This window comes from Delphinapterus leucas, chromosome 1, assembly GCF_059928025.1.
Source record: "Delphinapterus leucas isolate spDelLeu-1000000601 "Yukka" chromosome 1, BTC_Dleu_Yukka2, whole genome shotgun sequence".
NCBI classification, from domain to species: Eukaryota; Metazoa; Chordata; class Mammalia; order Artiodactyla; family Monodontidae; genus Delphinapterus; species Delphinapterus leucas.
Genome location: NC_143129.1, coordinates 74,660,397 through 74,679,738, shown reverse-complemented (window position 1 = coordinate 74,679,738; position 19,342 = coordinate 74,660,397). Strand labels below are relative to the sequence as shown.

General features: G+C 44.1%; 1 protein-coding gene and 1 pseudogene across 1 annotated transcript in view; both read left to right on the top strand.

Annotated features, from left to right (window-relative positions):
- The first annotated feature begins 6,402 nt into the window (after positions 1-6,402).
- ATP1A4 (ATPase Na+/K+ transporting subunit alpha 4) overlaps positions 6,403-19,342 on the top strand; it is a 28,680-nt gene continuing 15,740 nt past the window's right edge. The window contains 10 exon segments of the mRNA XM_089912905.1: positions 6,403-6,627; positions 6,811-6,870; positions 7,807-8,008; positions 8,599-8,714; positions 10,305-10,439; positions 10,665-10,782; positions 13,895-14,166; positions 15,768-15,966; positions 16,195-16,304; positions 16,495-16,629. Coding sequence (XP_089769031.1) covers positions 6,484-6,627; positions 6,811-6,870; positions 7,807-8,008; positions 8,599-8,714; positions 10,305-10,439; positions 10,665-10,782; positions 13,895-14,166; positions 15,768-15,966; positions 16,195-16,304; positions 16,495-16,629 — 1,491 coding nt within the window. The 5' untranslated portion in view covers positions 6,403-6,483.
- On the top strand, positions 17,501-17,601 carry LOC115801601 (U6 spliceosomal RNA; annotated as a pseudogene).

The window sequence follows — 19,342 nt, the reverse complement described above, 5'->3', positions numbered from 1 at the left end:
CTCCCTCCCAAACTGTGGTATTGGAATGTGTGCTGTGGCAAGATTTGGCTTGCAGAGGAAGCAATACAGAGAGGGCAGGAGATAAGGACAGGAGGGAAACAATCTGGGAACAGACGATGTCAGTGGAGCAAGAGAGAGGGGAAGAAATTAGGTTGCAAAACAACCTAGATGAAAATACAGTGGGGCCTTCCTTCCTCGCAGGTGAACCCCCCCCCAAAAAAAACCATAAAGGTTTTTCTAGCACAGGGAAAGCCCATGAATCTATGGGCCCAAACCCTCAGGGCCACTTCTGCTTTTCTCTGTCCCAGACCAAAATCAGGCCACTCTCAATATGAGTAGGTAGGGGAAGGAGATGGTGGGCTGAGGGGGCCCCGATGGCCAACACCAATTAACAGTCTATACTGTTCTGGGTGCTGTCTTTAGCGGGGGATGGAGGGAAAAGTAGATGCAATCCTTGAAATTCATCAAAGTAGCGGACATCTAAAACCTTCAGGGACAGGGTGTGATGGGCAGTAAGGAGGAATGCTTCTATGCTGGGGATGGAGGGGTGGCCGGGTGGTGTGCGTTTCTCCCTAATAACTGGAGAAAGGGAGACACCAAACTTACAGCCCTGTGCCGGGATCTTGGAATACCCGTCAGGAGTCAGTTCTTGGCCCCTTCATTACAAGTCTAGCAGTGGTGGTGATGGTGATTGTAATAGGAGTTTTAGGAGAATTAACTGCATCTCACTCTGTCAGGCCTTTAGTTGTATAGTCTCATTTAATCCCACCTCAGGACCTTTATTCTTGATGGTCCCTCTATCAGGAGGGACCTAGTTTCCCTAGTGACTCACACGCCTGGCTTCCTCGCTTTACACAGATCCCTCCCTAAACATTACCTCCTCAGCAAGGCCCTCACAGACCTCACCAAATAAAATAGCACTTCTGACACCTTTTCACCATTCTCTTTGTTTCTAGTCATAAACACTAACTTCCTCAAATTTAGATAGGTAAGTAGATATCGATAATATATTAAAATATATATTTTTAATTTTAATATATTTCATTAAATTTTTATTATATTTTATATTTATTGAATATAATTTTAATGTATTTTATTTTAATTTAATATATATATAATTCATATGTATACAAATATATACATACAGTATTTTGCTTATAATTTATTCGCCTGACTCCTTCTCCAGAATAAGTTCCACGTACACAGGGATTTTTTTCTCTTCACCACCTTTATTTACCACCTAAAACGATGCCTGACATGTATTGGGCAATTAATAAACGTTGGTTGGATGACTGAAAGAATCCTCTTAATCCAGTAAGAGGGAGACTATTGTTATCTTTAATTTACAGATGAGAAAACTAGGGCTTGGAAAGGCAAAAGTATGCATTCAGCTTCAAAGGTGGTAAGCACCATAATCAGGTTTCAAACCCAAGACCAGTCTGGCTACAGGGCAGCCCTCTTCACCACCATGCCATACTTAGCGGCAACTGTGGGAACAGTAAAGCTGTGGGCACGGAGTGAGCCTGATTAGCAGAATGGTTTAGTGAACTGGGGAGGCTGCAAGGGGAACCAGGAATCTGTGGGCAATGAACATTTGACCAGAGGGGGTGGGCAGACCCAAGTGATTAGAACCAAAGGGAGAGGGCATGACCTTAAGGATGCAGTAGGGGATTAAGAGTCAACCATCTTAGAGGATCTTACCGAAAAGGTGAGAGAATCTTACTATGGGATATAATGTTAGAGGTTAAGGCCAACCTCTGACCCAGGCAGACATGCTTTCCATGCCATTTCCTTTTTACCTACAGAATAGGAAATATGATGATTCATCAGAGACAGGCGACAAGCTAAGTATTCATAATGCTAAGAATGCAGGATGAAATAGAAAAAATGATTAGATCAATGTTCAAGGAAGACATTTAAAATAAAATGAGTCTTTCAAAGACATCCTCAGCTCCAGTGAATTCAGTGGAGAATTTTTTCCAAATACCTCAAAGAACATTCTTATACTATTTCAACTGTACTACAATGTAGAAGAAAATTTTGTATGGCCCAGCCTATTTAATGAGACAAATACAGTTTTGATAGAATTTAACAAAATAAAAGCAAATATATATATTTGCTTATATATACATTTGTTTATATATATATATATATATAACTTTATTACCAAATAGTGAAATTCAAGGACGGTATATTATACAGAAAACTAACCACGAATATTCACTAGAAAAATGATTAAATAATCATTTCAAAATCTGTTAGAAGGTTATCAGTAAAATTTAACATTTAGGGGCTTCCCCGGTGGCACAGTGGTTGAGAGTCCGCCTGCCGATGCAGGGGACACTGGTTCGTGCCCCGGTCTGGGAAGATCCCACATGCCATGGAGCAGCTATGCCCGTGAGCCATGGCCGCTGAGCCTGCGCGTCCGGAGCCTGTGCTCCGCAACAGGAGAGACCACGGCAGTGAGAGGCCCGCGTACTGCAAAAAAAAAAAAAAAAAAAAAAAAAATTTAACATTTATTCCTGATTAAAATGTTGGAGGAAAAAGCATATAGGAAACTGTAATCATGTTCAGAGAAGCAAGGAAGGGATGCATAAGTCTAGAAAACAATAATAACAACAACTATAACAAAAGCCATAGCAGCAACATTTGAAATCTTGGATAAGAAGTTGGTATTTATATGGTCTAAATAAAGAGACAAACTGGAAGAAATAAAAACATACGTTTTTGGTACAGGACATGATTAAATACCTAAAAAAATCCATGGAAGTCAACCAAAACAAAGCAACAGCAGCAACAACAAAAAAAAGTCCTAGAAGTAATGAGTTCAAAGTTACAGGGTACAAGATATCGATTTTTTTTAAATCGAATTTATCCCTAAATATTAGAAAATACAATACAAAGAGCTTTTATTTACAACAGAACCAGAACAAATTATACTCAAGATTTAGTGTGTGTGTGACATATGGTACTTATTAAAGAAGATTAAAAGCACAATGAGGGACTTCCCTGGTGGTCCAGTGGTTAAGACTCTGCAGTCCCCATGCAGGGGGCCCGGGTTCGATCCCTGGTCAGGAAACTAGATCCCGCAGGCCACAATTAAAGATCCCACGTGCCGCAAGGTAGACCCCGCACGAGGCAACGAAGATCCCACGTGCCGCAACTAAAGATCCCACATGCCACAACTAAAAAAGATCCCGAGTGCTGCAACTAAGACCCGGCGCAGCTAAATAAATAAATAAAATTAAAATATTAGGAAAAAAAAAAAAAGCACAATGAGAGTACTAAAAAATATATATATGGAGGGCTTCCCTGGTGGCACAGTGGTAGAGAGTCCGCCTGCCGATGCAGGGGACGCGGGTTCGTGCCCCGGTCCGGGAAGATCCCACATGCCGCGGGGCGGCTGGGCCCGTGAGCCATGGCCGCTGAGCCTGCGCGTCCGGAGCCTGTGCTCCGCAACGGGAGAGGCCACAACAATGAGAGGCCCGCCTACCGCAAAAAAAAAGAATACATGGAGAGCTAAACTTAACTGCTGTTTGGGAACATAGAATGTAGTAAAGATAAAAATAAGTTGCTATAAAGAGCCAATCCAGTATCAATTAAAAGCCTCATTGTATTTTTATAAAACATGACATGTTGGTTGTGACATTCTGCAGCAAGTGTGATCAGGCAAGAATATCAGAGTTTTTTTATAAGTGATTATGAAGCAAATGAGTAGATAACTGTGATGCTAGCATATTTACCCTAATAGGTTTTAAAACATAGCAGACCAAAATTATGGGTATCAAACCTTATAACATTAAGATAAAACCTGAAAATTCATCGTTCAACTTATTTTTAGGAACTATCTGTGGATGGACCACTCTGTGCTATTCTAAGGGCTGGGTGTAAAGCCATGAATAAGCCTGAAAAGGTCCCCACTGTCGTGGAGAAACAGACAAGAAGTCAACAGATAAATGGGCAGGATAATTTCAGAGGGCAAAAAGCGCAGTGAAGCCCACAAGTGATGGATTGAGGGCTGTGTGTGAGAGTGGCTATTTTGGATTTAGCAATTAGAGAAGGCCTCTCTGAAGAGGTAGACTTTTGAGCTAAGAACTGTGGAACAGAACGGGGTTTCCAAAACTAATTTCACTTGATTTTATGTCAATAAAGTTGCCTTGAGGGATCTCCTATGTTCAAGGCTGGGCTAAATGCTGTTGTCACATAGATGATGCATAGATTAACTTAACAATTTTAACTTTAATTCTAACCTTGCTCTTAGGGATTTTATGATCTACATTAAATACAAAGGCTGGGAGAAAATATTTGTAATGTATATGAAAAGGCATTGGAACCCCTTCAAACATATCAATAAGGAAAAGAAAACAATGGAAAATTGGGCAAATGATAAGAACAACAATTCAGAAAAAGGAAAATGAAGTCCAGAAAGCCAATAAATATAAGAAAAAGATGCTACATAGACAATAAAGAAATGCAAATTAAAACTGTAAGATACCAAATTTCACAAATTATAATAGGAAAAATGAAAACGGTCAAGGTCATCCAATATAATCAAAGGTGTGGGGAGTGGACATTTTTGCATCTTGTTGCTGGGATATGGATAAGAAGAGCTCTTTTGAAGAGCAATCTGATAGAACATTTTAAGGTTTTAAATAAGAGTATCTTATGATTCAGCAACAGGAATCGATTCTACATAAATTGAAGCTCAAGGGCCGAAAGGTACTACATATAAGGATGCCACTGCAGCAGTGCTTTCAGTGGTTAAAAAAAAAAAAAAGGAATATATCCTGTAAACCCATCCATAGTGAGAATAATTGAATAGACCGCCGTCAATACAGAATATGGCATGCCTTGTGGCCATTAAAAAGCAAATCTTTGCATAAATGAAAGGGGAGCTGAATGATGCTGTGAAAGGTAAGACTCTACCTCCTTATAGATACTATTGGTATAAATGTAGAAAAAAGACTGGAAGGATACCCAGCACACTGCCAACAGCAGTAACATCAGTGGTGGGGAATCTGAGTCTGGGGGGAGAGAAAGTGGGACTTTCTGTTTTTATTTGGTACAGTTTTAATAGAGAAGAAAAATCTTATCCAATCTATTAAAGAAACAGACTATTATTTGTCCCAGCTGGGAAGGGAAAATTTCTATTTCTGAATACTGAAGGAGGGTTACATCAGCACCAAGATGGATGTTTTCTGATCCAGTCATATTTTTTAAAAGCATGCCAAGCCAAAATGCAATTAAATAAATACCCAAAAATAGAAAGGGAAAATGTATGTTGACATGCATAACTGAAAAAAAAAATGTGTACATTATAGAAATATACAGCTGCTTCAGATCCTTTTTCAGAAGGAGGGAGAGTATAATTTACACGTAAAACATATAAAGTTAATACGGTCAAACCACTTACTGAGATGTCAAAGAAGGTGAATGGAAGAGAGAAACATGTCGTACTAAAGTGAGGAAATTCAGGGTTATTACATGAAAAGCGTATTTTTAGTCTCACGGAGAAGAGCTGCACATTAAGTTACAAGTAAGACATAATATTTAATTCAAGCTATATATTGAGCACATACTATATAAGTCACACATCATGTTTTACATGGAGCACCCTGCTTCAATCCTTACTTTTGCCACCTTACAATGCAGATGATATCCCCCTTTACCAATGAAGAAAGAGAGGCACAGAGAGGTTAGGTAACTTGCCCAAAGCCACACAGCCAATAAGCAGCGGAGTCAGGACCCAAACCCAGGACAGGTTCAAAAGTCCAAGATCTGACCTATTCTGCTATCTGATCTCCTACAACCAAAAGCTCAAAGTCAATGTCTGTGGGCAGGGCACCTCAGCAAAAACACACACACACACAGGCTGCCTGCTTTATTTTTTGAGTCAGCTATCTAGGGTACCTCTGAGTCTCGGAGGTCAGCAGGACCAGACTGGGACTTTGTTCTAGCCTTGCCATCAGACTGCAGTTCTCTCTGTGGCAGAAACTTCTCCAATCATTCTCAAACCCAGAGACTGAGACTTGTGGATTCTCAGTTAGAACTTTCCTGAGGTCTTTGTGACAACAGGCCTGGTTGTTGCCTCGGTGCTGGGGGGAGCTCCCAGCGTGCCCTGAAGCCCACTGCACTTCCCACCTGCTCAGGGCCCTGCAGCATCTTCATCACATAGGCATATAGTACTCTCCACACTTCATTTCCTCGACTCCCTCTCTTCACCCCTCTCCTTCCTGTACCTCAGGCCCCAGGGTCCTCTCATCCCTCCTGTGCCCTCCTTCCTGACACCTCCTCCTCCCCCATCTAGGGCTTCACCGCTGCCGCCCGACCACCCTCCCTCTCTCTCTCCTTCAGTCCTCCCCCGGCTCAGCCATTCTTCCTCTCATCCCTCTCCCCCTCCTTCCTCCTGATTCCCTCACACCCCTCACTCTCTTTGCTTTCTTCCCACCAGTTGATCTGGGGCAGCCATATCCAGGGAAAGCCATGGGGCTTGGAGGGAGAAAAGGGACCGTGACACCTCATGAGCAGAATCCAAGCCCAAGACCTAAGGGTCCTAAAATGAGTAAAAGAAAGATGAAGAGGACAAAAAAGAGAGAGATGGAGGACCTGAAGAAGGAAGTGGTCATGGTAAGAACACCCGAAATGGGTGCTGACAAATTGCCCTCCAAAAACCTCTCTCAACCCTCAGGCTTCTAACATCTCACCTTGAAAACTGATCACACAGGCCAGTGCCACCTCTCTTCCCCAAAATGTTTCCCCTAGAAATGATGCGTCACTCCCTGTCCCTCAATGACTCTACTGCCCCTTCAGGATGATCACAAATTAACCTTGGACGAGCTGAGCACCAAATATTCTGTGGACCTAACCAAGGTGAGTGAAGGAACTCCCTGAGGGAGGCAGAGGGTCTCCATTCCCGACCTTGAGGCTGCCAGGACAAAAGCAGGGCTAGAAATCTAGCCCCTAAGTTCAAGGTCAATGTTTTTACCCTTAACCTGCGCCCAGCCAAGGACACACGCTCAGAAAAAGATGAAATGGTAACTATGCAAAGAGAGTTCAGGATTCGATGAGAGAATGAGGATGGGTTAGGGCAGCACCTCTCAAACCTTTGTCCTCGGGACCCATCAAGGACCCCAAAGAGCTTTTGCCTATGTGGATTACATCTACTTATATTTATCATATTAGAAATTAAAATTGAGGAAATTAAAAAGTATTTCCTAACTCATTTATAAACAACCATTATATATTAGTACAGATAATATTTTTATGACAAATAACTACGTTTTTCAAAACAAAAAAAATTAGTGGCATTTTACATTTTTGCAAATCTCTTTCATGTCTAGCTTTTTAATAGAAGACAGCTAGATTCTCATATATTTTCAACATTAACGCTATTATGCTATTATGTGCCCTGTAGCCTTAGGAAAATTCTACAGTATACTTAAGAGAATGAGAGGGAAAAAGACAAACAATTTAGTATTATTCTGAAAATTGTTTGACCTTGTGGACCCCGCCTGAAAGGGTCTCAGGACCCCATGGGTCCCCAGACCACACTTTGAGAACTGCTGGTTCAACAGCAAAATCATTTATTACTGCTATTATCACTATTGCTGCTGCTGTTGCTACTATAACCACTAATACAATGACCACAAATAAACCTAAATAAAAGCCCTCAAAATGTAAGTTCCCCTAACTCTAGAATCTCTTCATTGGAGGGGCTTGGGATGGCCATCTGGTAACCAAGGAGGAGCATGGGAGACTGGTCCGGTTTCATGGTTCTCCATCCATTCCTATTTCTTTCCCACACAGGGCCATAGCCCTGAAGAGGCACAGGAAATCCTGGCTCGAGATGGACCCAATGCACTTAGCCCACCCCCTACCGCTCCAGAATGGGTTAAATTCTGTAAACAACTGTTTGGCGGCTTTTCCCTCCTACTGTGGACTGGTACCAGTCTCTGCTTCGTGGCCTATGGCATCCAGTTATATTTCCATGAGGACCCTACCAAAGATAATGTGAGTCTGTTCAACTATTGCTGCCAAGCCCGGTGTCTGCTTAGCCCTCGATACTCTTCTGTTCAGAAGCCTAGCACTCCTGAAGTCCTCTGGCCCAAATCCCTATACTCCCAGGATTTTCTAAGGAAGCTTTGGTCCTTCCTGGTTTCCCTCTTATCTAGATAGCTCCTGATTCAGCTCCCTGAGATACAACGTTCCCCCCAGAAACTTGCTATCCTTTGATTATCTTCCCAACTGGTCATCAAAGCACTTTGCTGTCCATTCTCTTTCATAGAATTTTAATCTCTTCCTATACTTCCTCTCCATCTCCCTCAATAGCCTTCTCTACCTCATGAATAGCCTTCCTGGAGAGGAAGATATAGGCTTTCTCGGGCCTGGGATTTTGCTGGCCCCTCACTTAGCTCCGGGTTCCTTAACAAGGAAGCCCAGAGAACCAGGCCTGTCTCAGACTCTTCTCAGCCTCTGTGCTCTCCCACCGAGTCCCATGGTTTCTTCCACCTGGAAAAATGGCTGTTACCCTTGCAAGCTGACTTTCTGAGGATGAAGAAGAAAAGGACCTACTGATGAGCCCTTTGTTTCCCAACCCCCATCTGTACCTCGGCATTGTACTAACAGTCGTGGTCATCATCACCGGCTGCTTCTCCTATTATCAGGAGGCCAAGAGCTCCAAGATCATGGGGTCTTTTAAGATCATGGTACCTCAGGCAGGATTCATGTGGAAGGATACAGTGGGAGGATGTGTAGAATGTAGCCAAATGCATGATTTGTATGTCCCCTGAAGAATTATTTCCTACGGTGAGTGAACTGAGTGAGGCTGGTAATGAGGGTGACATTCACTTAGGTTTTACTCTATCAGGCCTTAAAAGTACCCTGAGAAAAACACAATAACATCCATGAAGTGGTCTGGTCTGGAATGCATGATCTGAATCCAATGAGCATAATCTGAAACCCTAAATCTTTTAGGGTTCTATTCCAAAAAGGGGGGGTGGGGCAAAGGGAGGGTGGATTCTTCAAATGTCGATGGCCTTAAAGACAAAGAACAGCGAGGGAAGTGATCCAGATTAAAGGAGGCTAAAGAGACATGACAGCTAAATGTAATATCTGACCCTAGACCAAATCCTGTGCTGGAGCAGAAAATAATGCTGTAAAGGATATATTGGGTCAATTGACAAAACTGGAATGCAGACAGCGGGTGAAAGTATTGTGTCAATGTGAAATTTACTGAATTTGATAACTTTATTATGGTTATTTAATATCCTAATTCTTGGGAAATGCACATTGAAGTATGTACAATAAAATAGCATGATGTATGTAACTTGCCCTCAAATAGTTCAGGAAAAAAATATTTACATACACACATATATAGAGACAGGGAACAAATGACAAAGCAAATGGGGTAAAATGCTAACAGATGAATCTGGGTACAGGTTATATGGGTGTTCTTGGTACAATTTTTATTCTTGCAACTCTTTTGAAAGTTTAGATTATTTTCAAATAAAACTTTTCTAAAGAACCTGGAAATAATATAACAGTAGAAGCGGGTTCCTAGGCACAGGGCTTGAAAACTTGGAAAGGAATAAGCTCCAAAGTTTCCCAATGACACGATCATGTTCTAGCATTATAGCCCAGGAGCTTCTTCTCCCTTTGGTGTCAACATGACTTAATTCCTTCCTTGAGTAAGAGTTCAGTGGGAAACGTTTTGGTAGAATGAAGCAGGAGTTTGGAGGCTATCAGTTTTTGCTGCTAAACCAGCCACCCCGAAACACAGTGGCTCAAAACAATGAACATGGTATTTCTCACAATTCTGTGGCTGGGCTGTTCTTCTGATCTGGGCTGACCTAGGCTGGTGCTGGGTGGCCTTGGAAGACTTCATTCAGGTGTCTGGGGCCTCAGCTGAGATGTCACGGATAGCTGGGGCCTCTCTCCTTATCATCTTTCTCCCTCCAGAAGGGTAGCTTGAGCACATTCAATATGGTGGCAGAGGGCAAGCCCCAGTGTGCAAGCACTTTCTATGTGCCTGCTTGCACTACATTTGCTAATGTCCTATGGGCCAAAGCAAGCCATATAGCCAAGCCTAAGTGTAGGAATGGAAAGATAGATCTCATAGTTTAGTGAGAGAAGCATCAAAGGGCCCTGCAGACAGCGATGGTAAGAATTTGCAATCTACCCAAGAGACCTTCGAGAATGATGTGGTGAGTGACAGTGTAAGAAAAGGGAATCAGAGGGAAAGAGACCAGGAACTGGATGAGGGGAGCAAAAAGCTTTGGAAATGACCCTACACTATCTTCCCACAGCAAGCTCTGGTAATCCGAGGCGGAGAGAAGATTCAGATCCCTGTACAAGACGTGGTGGTAGGAGACCTGGTAGAAGTGAAGCGGGGAGACCGGATCCCTGCTGACATCCGGCTTATCTCTTCCCAAGGATGTAAGGTGAGGGGATGTGAAACGCTATGGAAGGAGGCCAAGTATGGTCTTAGAGCACTGCAGTGACCTGGACTCAGTTCAAAAAAATATGATCTTGTTGTTCAGAACCTTGAGAAGTCACAAGTGCAGATCTGAGATTACAGTGGTGTGTAAGTTTATGCTTCTCTCTGCATGTCAATAATGAAGATGTTGGTGCTTTTTTTCCATGACCTGTCCTCTCTCCCATCCCAGGTGGACAGCTCATCCTTGACAGGAGAGTCAGAGCCCCAATCCCGCTCCTCTGATTTCACCAATGAGAACCCTCTGGAGACCCAAAATGTCTGCTTCTTCTCCACCAACTGTGTGGAAGGTGAATATCGCATCATAAGTAGCCTACATTCAAAAGCAGAGATTGAAACAAAGATTTCCAGACCTCTCTATCCTCTAAGGGCAGTAGGGAAGGGAACAGCCAGTAAACAGTCTACGTTCTTCATCCCTCATGAGCTATACGGACTTCGATGAAAGGTCAAAGCCATCATTTCCACATCTGTACACTGATGACACTAAAAGTCACTACTCCATAGATTTTTATGTGGGTTAAAGGAGATAATACATAATAAAATGCCTAGCGCGAGGCCTAACACGCTCTAAGTGCCCTATAATTGTAGCTATTTTTATTCTATCTAGTGAATGGACTATGCTCTATGAGCTGAAAATAGCACAGAAGGGAGGAAAATTATTCAGCTCTGCTAAGTCACTCTTCTCCTGAAGTAAGCCCTAACTTCTCACTATCCCAAAAGAGGGTACTGGCATTGGAAATCTGAGTTACCAGAGGTGCCCCTCACACCTTTGGCTTTGTTCTTAGCATCTAGGGCATCCTTGAACTGGGAGACAGCTCTGGCCAAAGTGGTACCAAGGGGCTCAATATCATTATGTCAACCCCTCCTTCATCCTTTCTGCTTAAGAAGGCCTGCAAAACTCTCTGGAACACACATGAAAACCATCATTTATGCTTAAGAATAAATGTTTGGGTGTCTAAGAAATAGCTATTCTTTAACTGAATGCCTAGCACGTGTCAAGTGCCACAGAAATCTCTGATTCTAACAAGACTATACAACAGATATTATTCCTGTTTTACACATGAAAGCCCAAGGTTCAAAGAAATTAAATGCAGCACCCAAGAGCACAACTCAACAAAAAAGAGGAGGATCAAGGATTCTAATGTAGGTCTGTCTCCAAAGCCCATGCTCTTTCCACAGAACCTCCCCTGGAATAAAGCTTGCTAATGACCCCTCTGGTAATAAAATTATTTAATTTGGAAATAGCTTAAAGGAGTAGAGTACCATTAAGGCTGAAGAAGAATCCAACTAGAAAATAAAATATATATTAAAAAAATTTTTTTAACTTGATTGAACAGAAAGATGCAAGTTAGCAAGCTTCCTCCAAAAACATGAGATTCCTATTATTAAATTTTAGGAAGAAATTTGCTCAGATTTGTCCTTCCAAAGTAGGCTTTTCATCAACAAATTATATGCTTCAAGTAACAGGGAAAGTGGATGATGGAATTCCATCTAAGAAACAGGGATCTGACTAGAATAGAGAAGGCTTTAATAGGAGGCTAGAGGGACCCAAGATGTGACCAAGAGGGTGGAATTAGGTTGAAGGAGCTCTTGACTGTTAAACTGAGGAATCCCTGTGCAATCTGCAAACAGGTAGCATCACTTTAACTTTTATCCTAGGCCCTTGCCTCTCTGCTTTCATCACTGTGGCCCTTGACGGGGCTGCTGGTACAAACATCTCTCTTTGGGCTCTCATGCATCTTCATGGGGGGTAGGGGGGAGATGGTAAGCTATTTCTCTGGCATTGTATAGAAGGCGTAGGAAGAAGTCAGTCTAGCCTGGAATATGGGAGGCTTGGCCTTCTTAACCTTCCCCAAGGTTGACATCAACCTTCCCCCTCTCTAGACACATTGGGATTAGTTATTAAATCCTGTCTCTCCAAGCATGGCGAAAACCATAGCAGAAGGAAGAAAAATGAAGAACTAGATTAAACCACGGCACAAAATGACTATAAGTGACACCATACCCTAACCGCCCCTACCCACTGCCAAAATAAACCCTCTCAGCACCTCTCAATTATTTTAGTATCTTCCTGCTCACCTGCAGAGTGCCTCATACTGTGAGGCGTTCCAGAACCACTCTTCACATAGCAGTGACCTCACTCGTCTGCTGTCGGTCGGAGCAGAACCTGCTCTCAGACTCATAATGCTGAAGGTGACCTTGAAAATGGACTGGCCGCTCCATGCTATGATGTTCGTGGGAGCTGCCAGATTAGAGCTACCCTGCAAGGCGTATGTGTGATTTTCTAGCCATCCTTCTGGAGACCTTAAATTCATCTAAATGGAGAAAAAAAAGAAACAAATATTTGAGTGCCTACTATGTGCCCAACCCTGTTCTAGGCTCTTTTAAAAACATTTAATTCTCACAGCTTTGTAGATGCTTTTACCCCATTTTAAAGATGAGGAAACCTGAGTCTCAGAGAATTTAAGTAACTTACTCCAGGGTGAACAGCTAGTACATTGGAAGTTGAACTTCTAGCCCTGAGTCCTTCTGATTCGAAAATAAGAGCTATTTCTATAATATGTTGCTTTTCTGGGTGATTCTGACTGTAACTTTAATGGTAGGAATTTCAGCCATCATGGTAAAGCAGGAAGAATTATTTTGAGCAAAGAACCTTGTGGGGCCCCCCTCATTTCAAGCTACATCCTGGGTACGTCAAGTTCCCCGTCTGATTCAGGGGCCATGTTATGGCCTATGCCACCCAGCAGGGGGCAGACTGGCTCCAGCCAGCAAAACAGGGAAGAGGCTCGGTCAGAGCAGTTTCTCAACCTCGACACTGCTGACAATTGTGCTGCGCTGTTCTTCGTGGTAGCGGGAGAGGAGGGCTGTCCTGTGAGTTGCAGGATGCCTGGCAGCATCCCTGCTCTCTGCCCACTAGGTGCCAGTAGCAACCTCAGTCGTGACAACCAAATGTGCCTCCAGACCTTGCCAAATGTCTCCTGGGGATGGGGGCGGCAAATTGAGTAGCCCTGGGTTAGAGGATGGGGAGATATTGGAACACAGGATTCTAGCAGAAGGGTAACCACTATTCCTGGGGCTGGAGAAGCTCTTCAGCTGCTGAGAACAAAATAAGAAACATACAGGCAATGGAAGAGATTTAGACTAAGTGTAACAAAGACCTTCTTGACAGTGAAGGCAATTAGGCAATAAAATTGGGTATCTCTGGAGAACTGTGAAACCTCTTCAGAGATTCTTCAGATGAGGAGACCTTCACTTGCATAAGCGAACTGTAAAGACAGTAGAACATTATAACCTCTCAGAGGACCTTGAGTTTCCACCTTGTTTTTGACTGTTGACAGTTTTCTCTTTGTAGGAACCAAACCCAACAGCCTTTCCAATTCAGACTTCCCCCTTCATCCACAGGGGCAGCCCGGGGCATCGTGATTGCCGCAGGAGACTCCACGGGGGTGATGGGCCGAATGGCCTCGCTGACCTCTGACCTGGCAGTGGGCCAGACCCCCATTGCTATGGAGATCAGACACTTCATCCATCTGATCACAGCAGCGGCTGTCTTCCTCGGTGTCACTTTCTTTGGGCTCTCACTTATCTTGGGCTACATCTGGCTGGAGGCTGTTATTTTTCTTATTGGCATCACTGTGGCCAACGTGCCTGAGGGGCTGCTGGCCACCATCACTGTGAGTAGCTAAGGTGGAGTGTGGCCCCAGGACAGACAAACAACCCCAAGGAAATGAAATCACTAGTATCTCTTTCGTGGCTGAACCTCTCCAGTGCAGAGTACTCTGACGCGTATACAGATGTCAAATCATTGAGCTCCCAAATTACACTGACTTCCTTCACCCCTATTTTCCGGTGCCTTCTCTCTTTAATGAGAAAAGAAGTGCGTTACGATGCAGAAAGCATAGATTATCAATCACCGGGAGTGAGTTCCAGTCCTGGGTGTACTGGCTGGTGAATCTGGCCAGCTCACTGCACTCCGGGCCTCCATTCATTCATCAGTTCATAGAAGAAGATTAACTTAGGGTTATAGAATCTTCCTGGAAGGACTTCAAAGCCCATATCAACTCAACCCTTCAACCAATGCCAGATACCCTGCATAAAATCTGTAGGAGATGATGCTGATTTCTAGTCATGGGAAGCCCACCCCTTTTTATCTGACCTCATTTCATTGTTGGATTGCTCTAGCTAGATTTCATTATATTGAGCAGACATACGGTTCCCTGTTTGGTTCCTGTTGCGGAGCACAGGCTCCGGACGCGCAGGCTCAGCGGCCATGGCTCAAGGGCCCAGCCGCTCCGCGGCATGTGGGATCTTCCCGGACCGGGGCACGGACCCGTGTCCCCTGCATCAGCAGGCGGACCCTCAACCACTGCGCCACCAGGGAAGCCCAACCCTTTAGATCTTTGACAATAGCCATTATGTCCCCTCAAACTCTCCAGGGGAGAGGTCGTATAATCCCTTTTCCCTTAGCCCTTCTTCCTGTGACACATCTTCAGACCCCTGTCTTGCTGATCACCTGTTTGGGGTGTGCTCTCCTTTATCAATACCCTTCTTAAAATGGAAATGAGAATAATACCCAGGGTGTGGTTAGACTAGCACAAAAACATCAGTACTCATGATATTGTGTAAGTAAATAATAACTCCATGATTAGAATTCTGTACATAACCGCAGCCTAAGAATTCATTCGTTTTTAAAATAACCTTGCCCCACACCTGACTTTCACTGGATTTATGGTCAACAAAAACCTTTTGGTTTAAGTGACTTCTCAAGTCATTCTCAGCGCTGCAACAGTCCTTCTCAGTTTCATCATTCTCTCCTCCCCACTCCTTTTTTAAACTGCTGGTACAACCCTCCTCCACACAGAGCATCTTATGCCACAATTAAAGGTTAGCTCTCACCGTGGTCCCTGGAAAGACTGGACTTGAGAAAGAAGTGTGGCTTGAACTTGAATGGAGAAGAGGCTGCAGAACAGAAAAGATGAAAGGATTGAGGGGGAGAGGAATATTCCAGGAGGAATAGATCATTCTCTATGATACCCTGGTAAAAGAAAGCACTCTTCTTTTGAAACTCTGCCATAAAGTACAAACTGAAATCACTTTCCTAATTTCCTTTCCCATAGCCACAGATGGGGTTTCTAAAGACTAGGTGGTAACAAAAGGGAAATAAATATAAAAAATTAAAAGAGCAGTGAAAACGATCAGATTTCCAAAAACACAAAGCGCTGTGAGCAGCCGAGCTCTCCTCTCCGTTTCCCCTCTCCCCTGTTCACGGCCTTAGGTGTGTCTGACCCTGACAGCCAAGTGCATGGCTCGGAAGAACTGCCTGGTGAAGAACCTGGAGGCGGTGGAGACACTGGGCTCCACCTCCACCATCTGTTCTGACAAGACGGGCACCCTCACCCAGAACCCCATGACCGTCGCCCACCTGTGGTTCGAAAGGACCATATATGAGGCTGACACCAGCGAAGAATAGACTGGTGACTAGTGGCGTTGGCGGTCGGAGAGTGGAAGGATGTGGGGAATGTGATGACAGGGCGTGGTGAGTCCAGACAGCAAGAAGGTAGCTGCAAAGTGAGAGGAGAGCAGGGAGGTGTGGAGGAGATGAAATGTTGTCTCTGAGAAGCATCTGGGCGCAGAAGGGGTGTGAATGAACTCCTGCTTTAAGCTCTCCTATCCCTGCTGACAGTTCTGTTCTCTCTCCCTAGGGAATTCATTTGCCAAGGGCTCTGATACCTGGTTTATCCTGGCCCGAATCGCTGGCCTCTGCAACCGGGCTGATTTTAAGGCTAATCAGGAGTACCTTCCCATAGCTAAGGTGTCAGGCCCAAGGGAGTAAAGGGTACCTCAGTGTCCAGGGTATAACCTGCCCTCTCCCCTCAATATCTCTTTTCTGGCCCTCGGTGATGCCCCCAGCACCCCTCCCCATTCTGTTCCTCTTCTTGACACCACTGGCAAGCCCAGGTGCCTTGCCTCTCGGGCTCATTATACCAACTCCATCCCGGCAGTGGGCAACAGCAGGGGATGCTTCTGAGTCAGCCCTCCTCAAGTTCATCAAGCAGTCTCACAGCTCTGTGAAGGAGATGAGAGAGAAAAGCCCCAAGGTGGCAGAAATTCCCCTTAATTCTACCAACAAGTACCAGGTACAGAACCGACAACGGTAGGAAGATAGCAGTGGGGGATGGGCTTGTCATCTGGGGAAATGGGAGCTTTGCCTTTGCCTTTATGTCTGAGCTGTAGAACAGATACGGTGGATACTCAGCACCCCAGGTAGGAGGAAGGGTCACCTTAAGGGAAAGTGGCAAACAGGTAAATGCAGGCATAGATGATAAAGGAAGAGGCATTCAGTCGTAAGCAGACTTGAGGCTACGCCACTTGTGCAGAGAGCAGGTCATAAAGTGCTGAAATGTCCATAGGCAGCAAAGGCTGGCTGGAGAAAGTCAGGTTAAAGGCGTCTCTGTGGCAACTGTGAAATTTGCTGTTGCAGAATATGTTGGATTTGCCAGTCACTTCCCTGAGGCATCTTATCTCACTAGTCATCAAATATTTCTTTTCATTCCGTGCCTGCAGTTCTAGCAGCTGCCATCAGGTAGGCGGTCAGGGCTTTCCAGAGTGTTTGCGAAGCTGTTTTCCCAGGGCCGTTTTGTCCATGATCCAGGGAGGACTGACAAGGGAAGGAGGACTGAAGGGAAGGAGAAATGCTGAGGGAGGGACAGTGGTGGCCCTAACAGTAAAATGCATGTGAGGGACAAGAAACCCAGTACTTCCCTCCCACGTGAGAACCCTGGCACACTTTGAGGAAAGTGTGGAAAGGAGGGAACGGTGGCATCACCATGATAGGAGCTCTAGCAGCTAAGCTTTGACTCATATGGGGCAATCGTGATTTACTTAGGGGAGTGGAATTCTCCAAATTTATGTACTACCGTAAAGGTCAGACATCAGGTGTGGGTAACAGAGAAGAAATTCAACTCCCAAAAGTCAGTTTTGGTTTTGTGTCTTAAAAAACACATAATAGTGCTCACTTCAGCAGCACATACACTAAGACTAGAACAATACAGAGAAGATCAGCATTGCCCCGTCATGACAGGCAAATTCATGAGGCGTTCCATACTTTTATATTTGAAAGTTGCTTAAGAGAATAGATCTTAAAAGTTTTTGTCACAAGAAAAAACAATTTTTGTAACTAAAAAACAAGCCATAACAGGGCTTCCCGGGTGGCGCAGTGGTTGAGAGTCCGCCTGCCGATGCAGGGAACGTGGGTTCGTGCCCTGGTCCGGGAAGATCCCACATGCCGTGGAGTGGCTGGGCCCGTGAGCCATGGCCGCTGAGCCTGTGCTCCGCAACGGGAGAGGCCGCAGCAGTGAGAGGCCCGCGTACCGGAAAAAAAAAAAAAAAAAAAAAGCCATAACAAAAGCTATATAGATCTTTTTAAACCAAATTACCTATATTTTCACCCTGAATGCTGAATGAGTAAAAGTTAAAGAAACAGATTCATAGTTTTTTGTCTCATCTGACTTTTCATCAGTGTAATAAGATAGGTCCCCTAAGCCCAAACTGCAAACTTATTTCCACTTTTTCCTGACGTTTAGTGACCTCACTAACCAGATAGGAATTTTGTGCTTGGCAGGGCCCAATTAAAGCCTTCGACTGGAAAGAATTAGGTACCTCTCCTTCCACAAGATTCAAAATAAAAGTAAAACATACCCATGACATTTGATGGGACATGCAACAAAATAGCAACCTTTCCCCCAAATGACAACGTTAGTGCCTTTTCTGAGCTACCGAATATCAAATTCAAACAGCAAAATCCTTCTCTGCACCAAGTGTGCTCGGCCAGCCTGCAAGCTACCCAGCTCTGGCGGGGCTTGCTTGGGGGGTCCAAGGAAACCCCTCTGGCTCCTTTTGCTCCATACCCAAGAACAACCTGCCTTAATCAGCTTGTTCTTGGGACAGTCAGAGGCTCTGGCCTGCAAGGGACATCTTAGCCTGGCGGTCGTTTGCAAGGCCTGGTCTCTTTCCGTCTCTGAGATCAAAATGAAAGGAAGAAGTTTCTCTGTTCTGATATTTCAAGATTTCTCCCATCTTTTTCACCTGTTATTTTCTATCAAGATGTGATGCTTCTGTGCTCAAATTACTAGCTTAAGCAGGTCTTTCTGCCGTCTCTGATAATCTCCGATAAATAGTCAACAAATAGGTTTTAAGCGCTCAGAAAATTTTTTTTTACAGCTTTCTCCTTACATGAGTTTAGGTTTCCCCTCTTAACTGCTTAAGTATATTTTGAATATAACAGTTTTGGGAAAGTTTCCAAAGAAGCCATTTTAACCACATTTTACACCCAGGTTTCCCACCCAGCTTCTCCTTGGGCCAGTACAGTCTGGTCCCCTCGGTACCACAAGCTCAATTCCTCTCAGTGTGCTGATTTTGTTACCCAACAGGCTACGTAGCAGGAATTTCCTGTCGATCATAAGAGGAAACCCAGAGACAGTTCCTTTTCCCAGATCAGAGATCACAGGAAAATGAAAAATGAAACTGATCTTATTTCTCTGTCCTCAAGTTGTCCCCTCAGGTTCCCTTCCTGACTACGCTCTCCCCTCCCCAGCTGAGGCACGGGGACCCCCAACTCATACCGTCGAGCCCCTCTCAGGGGCCGTGCCATGTTTCCAGGAGACATGGGGCTAGAATGGCTAACCAGTTTTTGCATTATGCTTCACAGTTTTCGATATATTCTTTTTTTTCTTCTTTTTGGTTTTGAGACGTGTTCTGTTTATTGGTTAAAAAAAAAAAATTCATGAACACAAAATAACAGTACACTCAACATATAAACAAAATTATGAAAGATGTGATTATACAAATTCT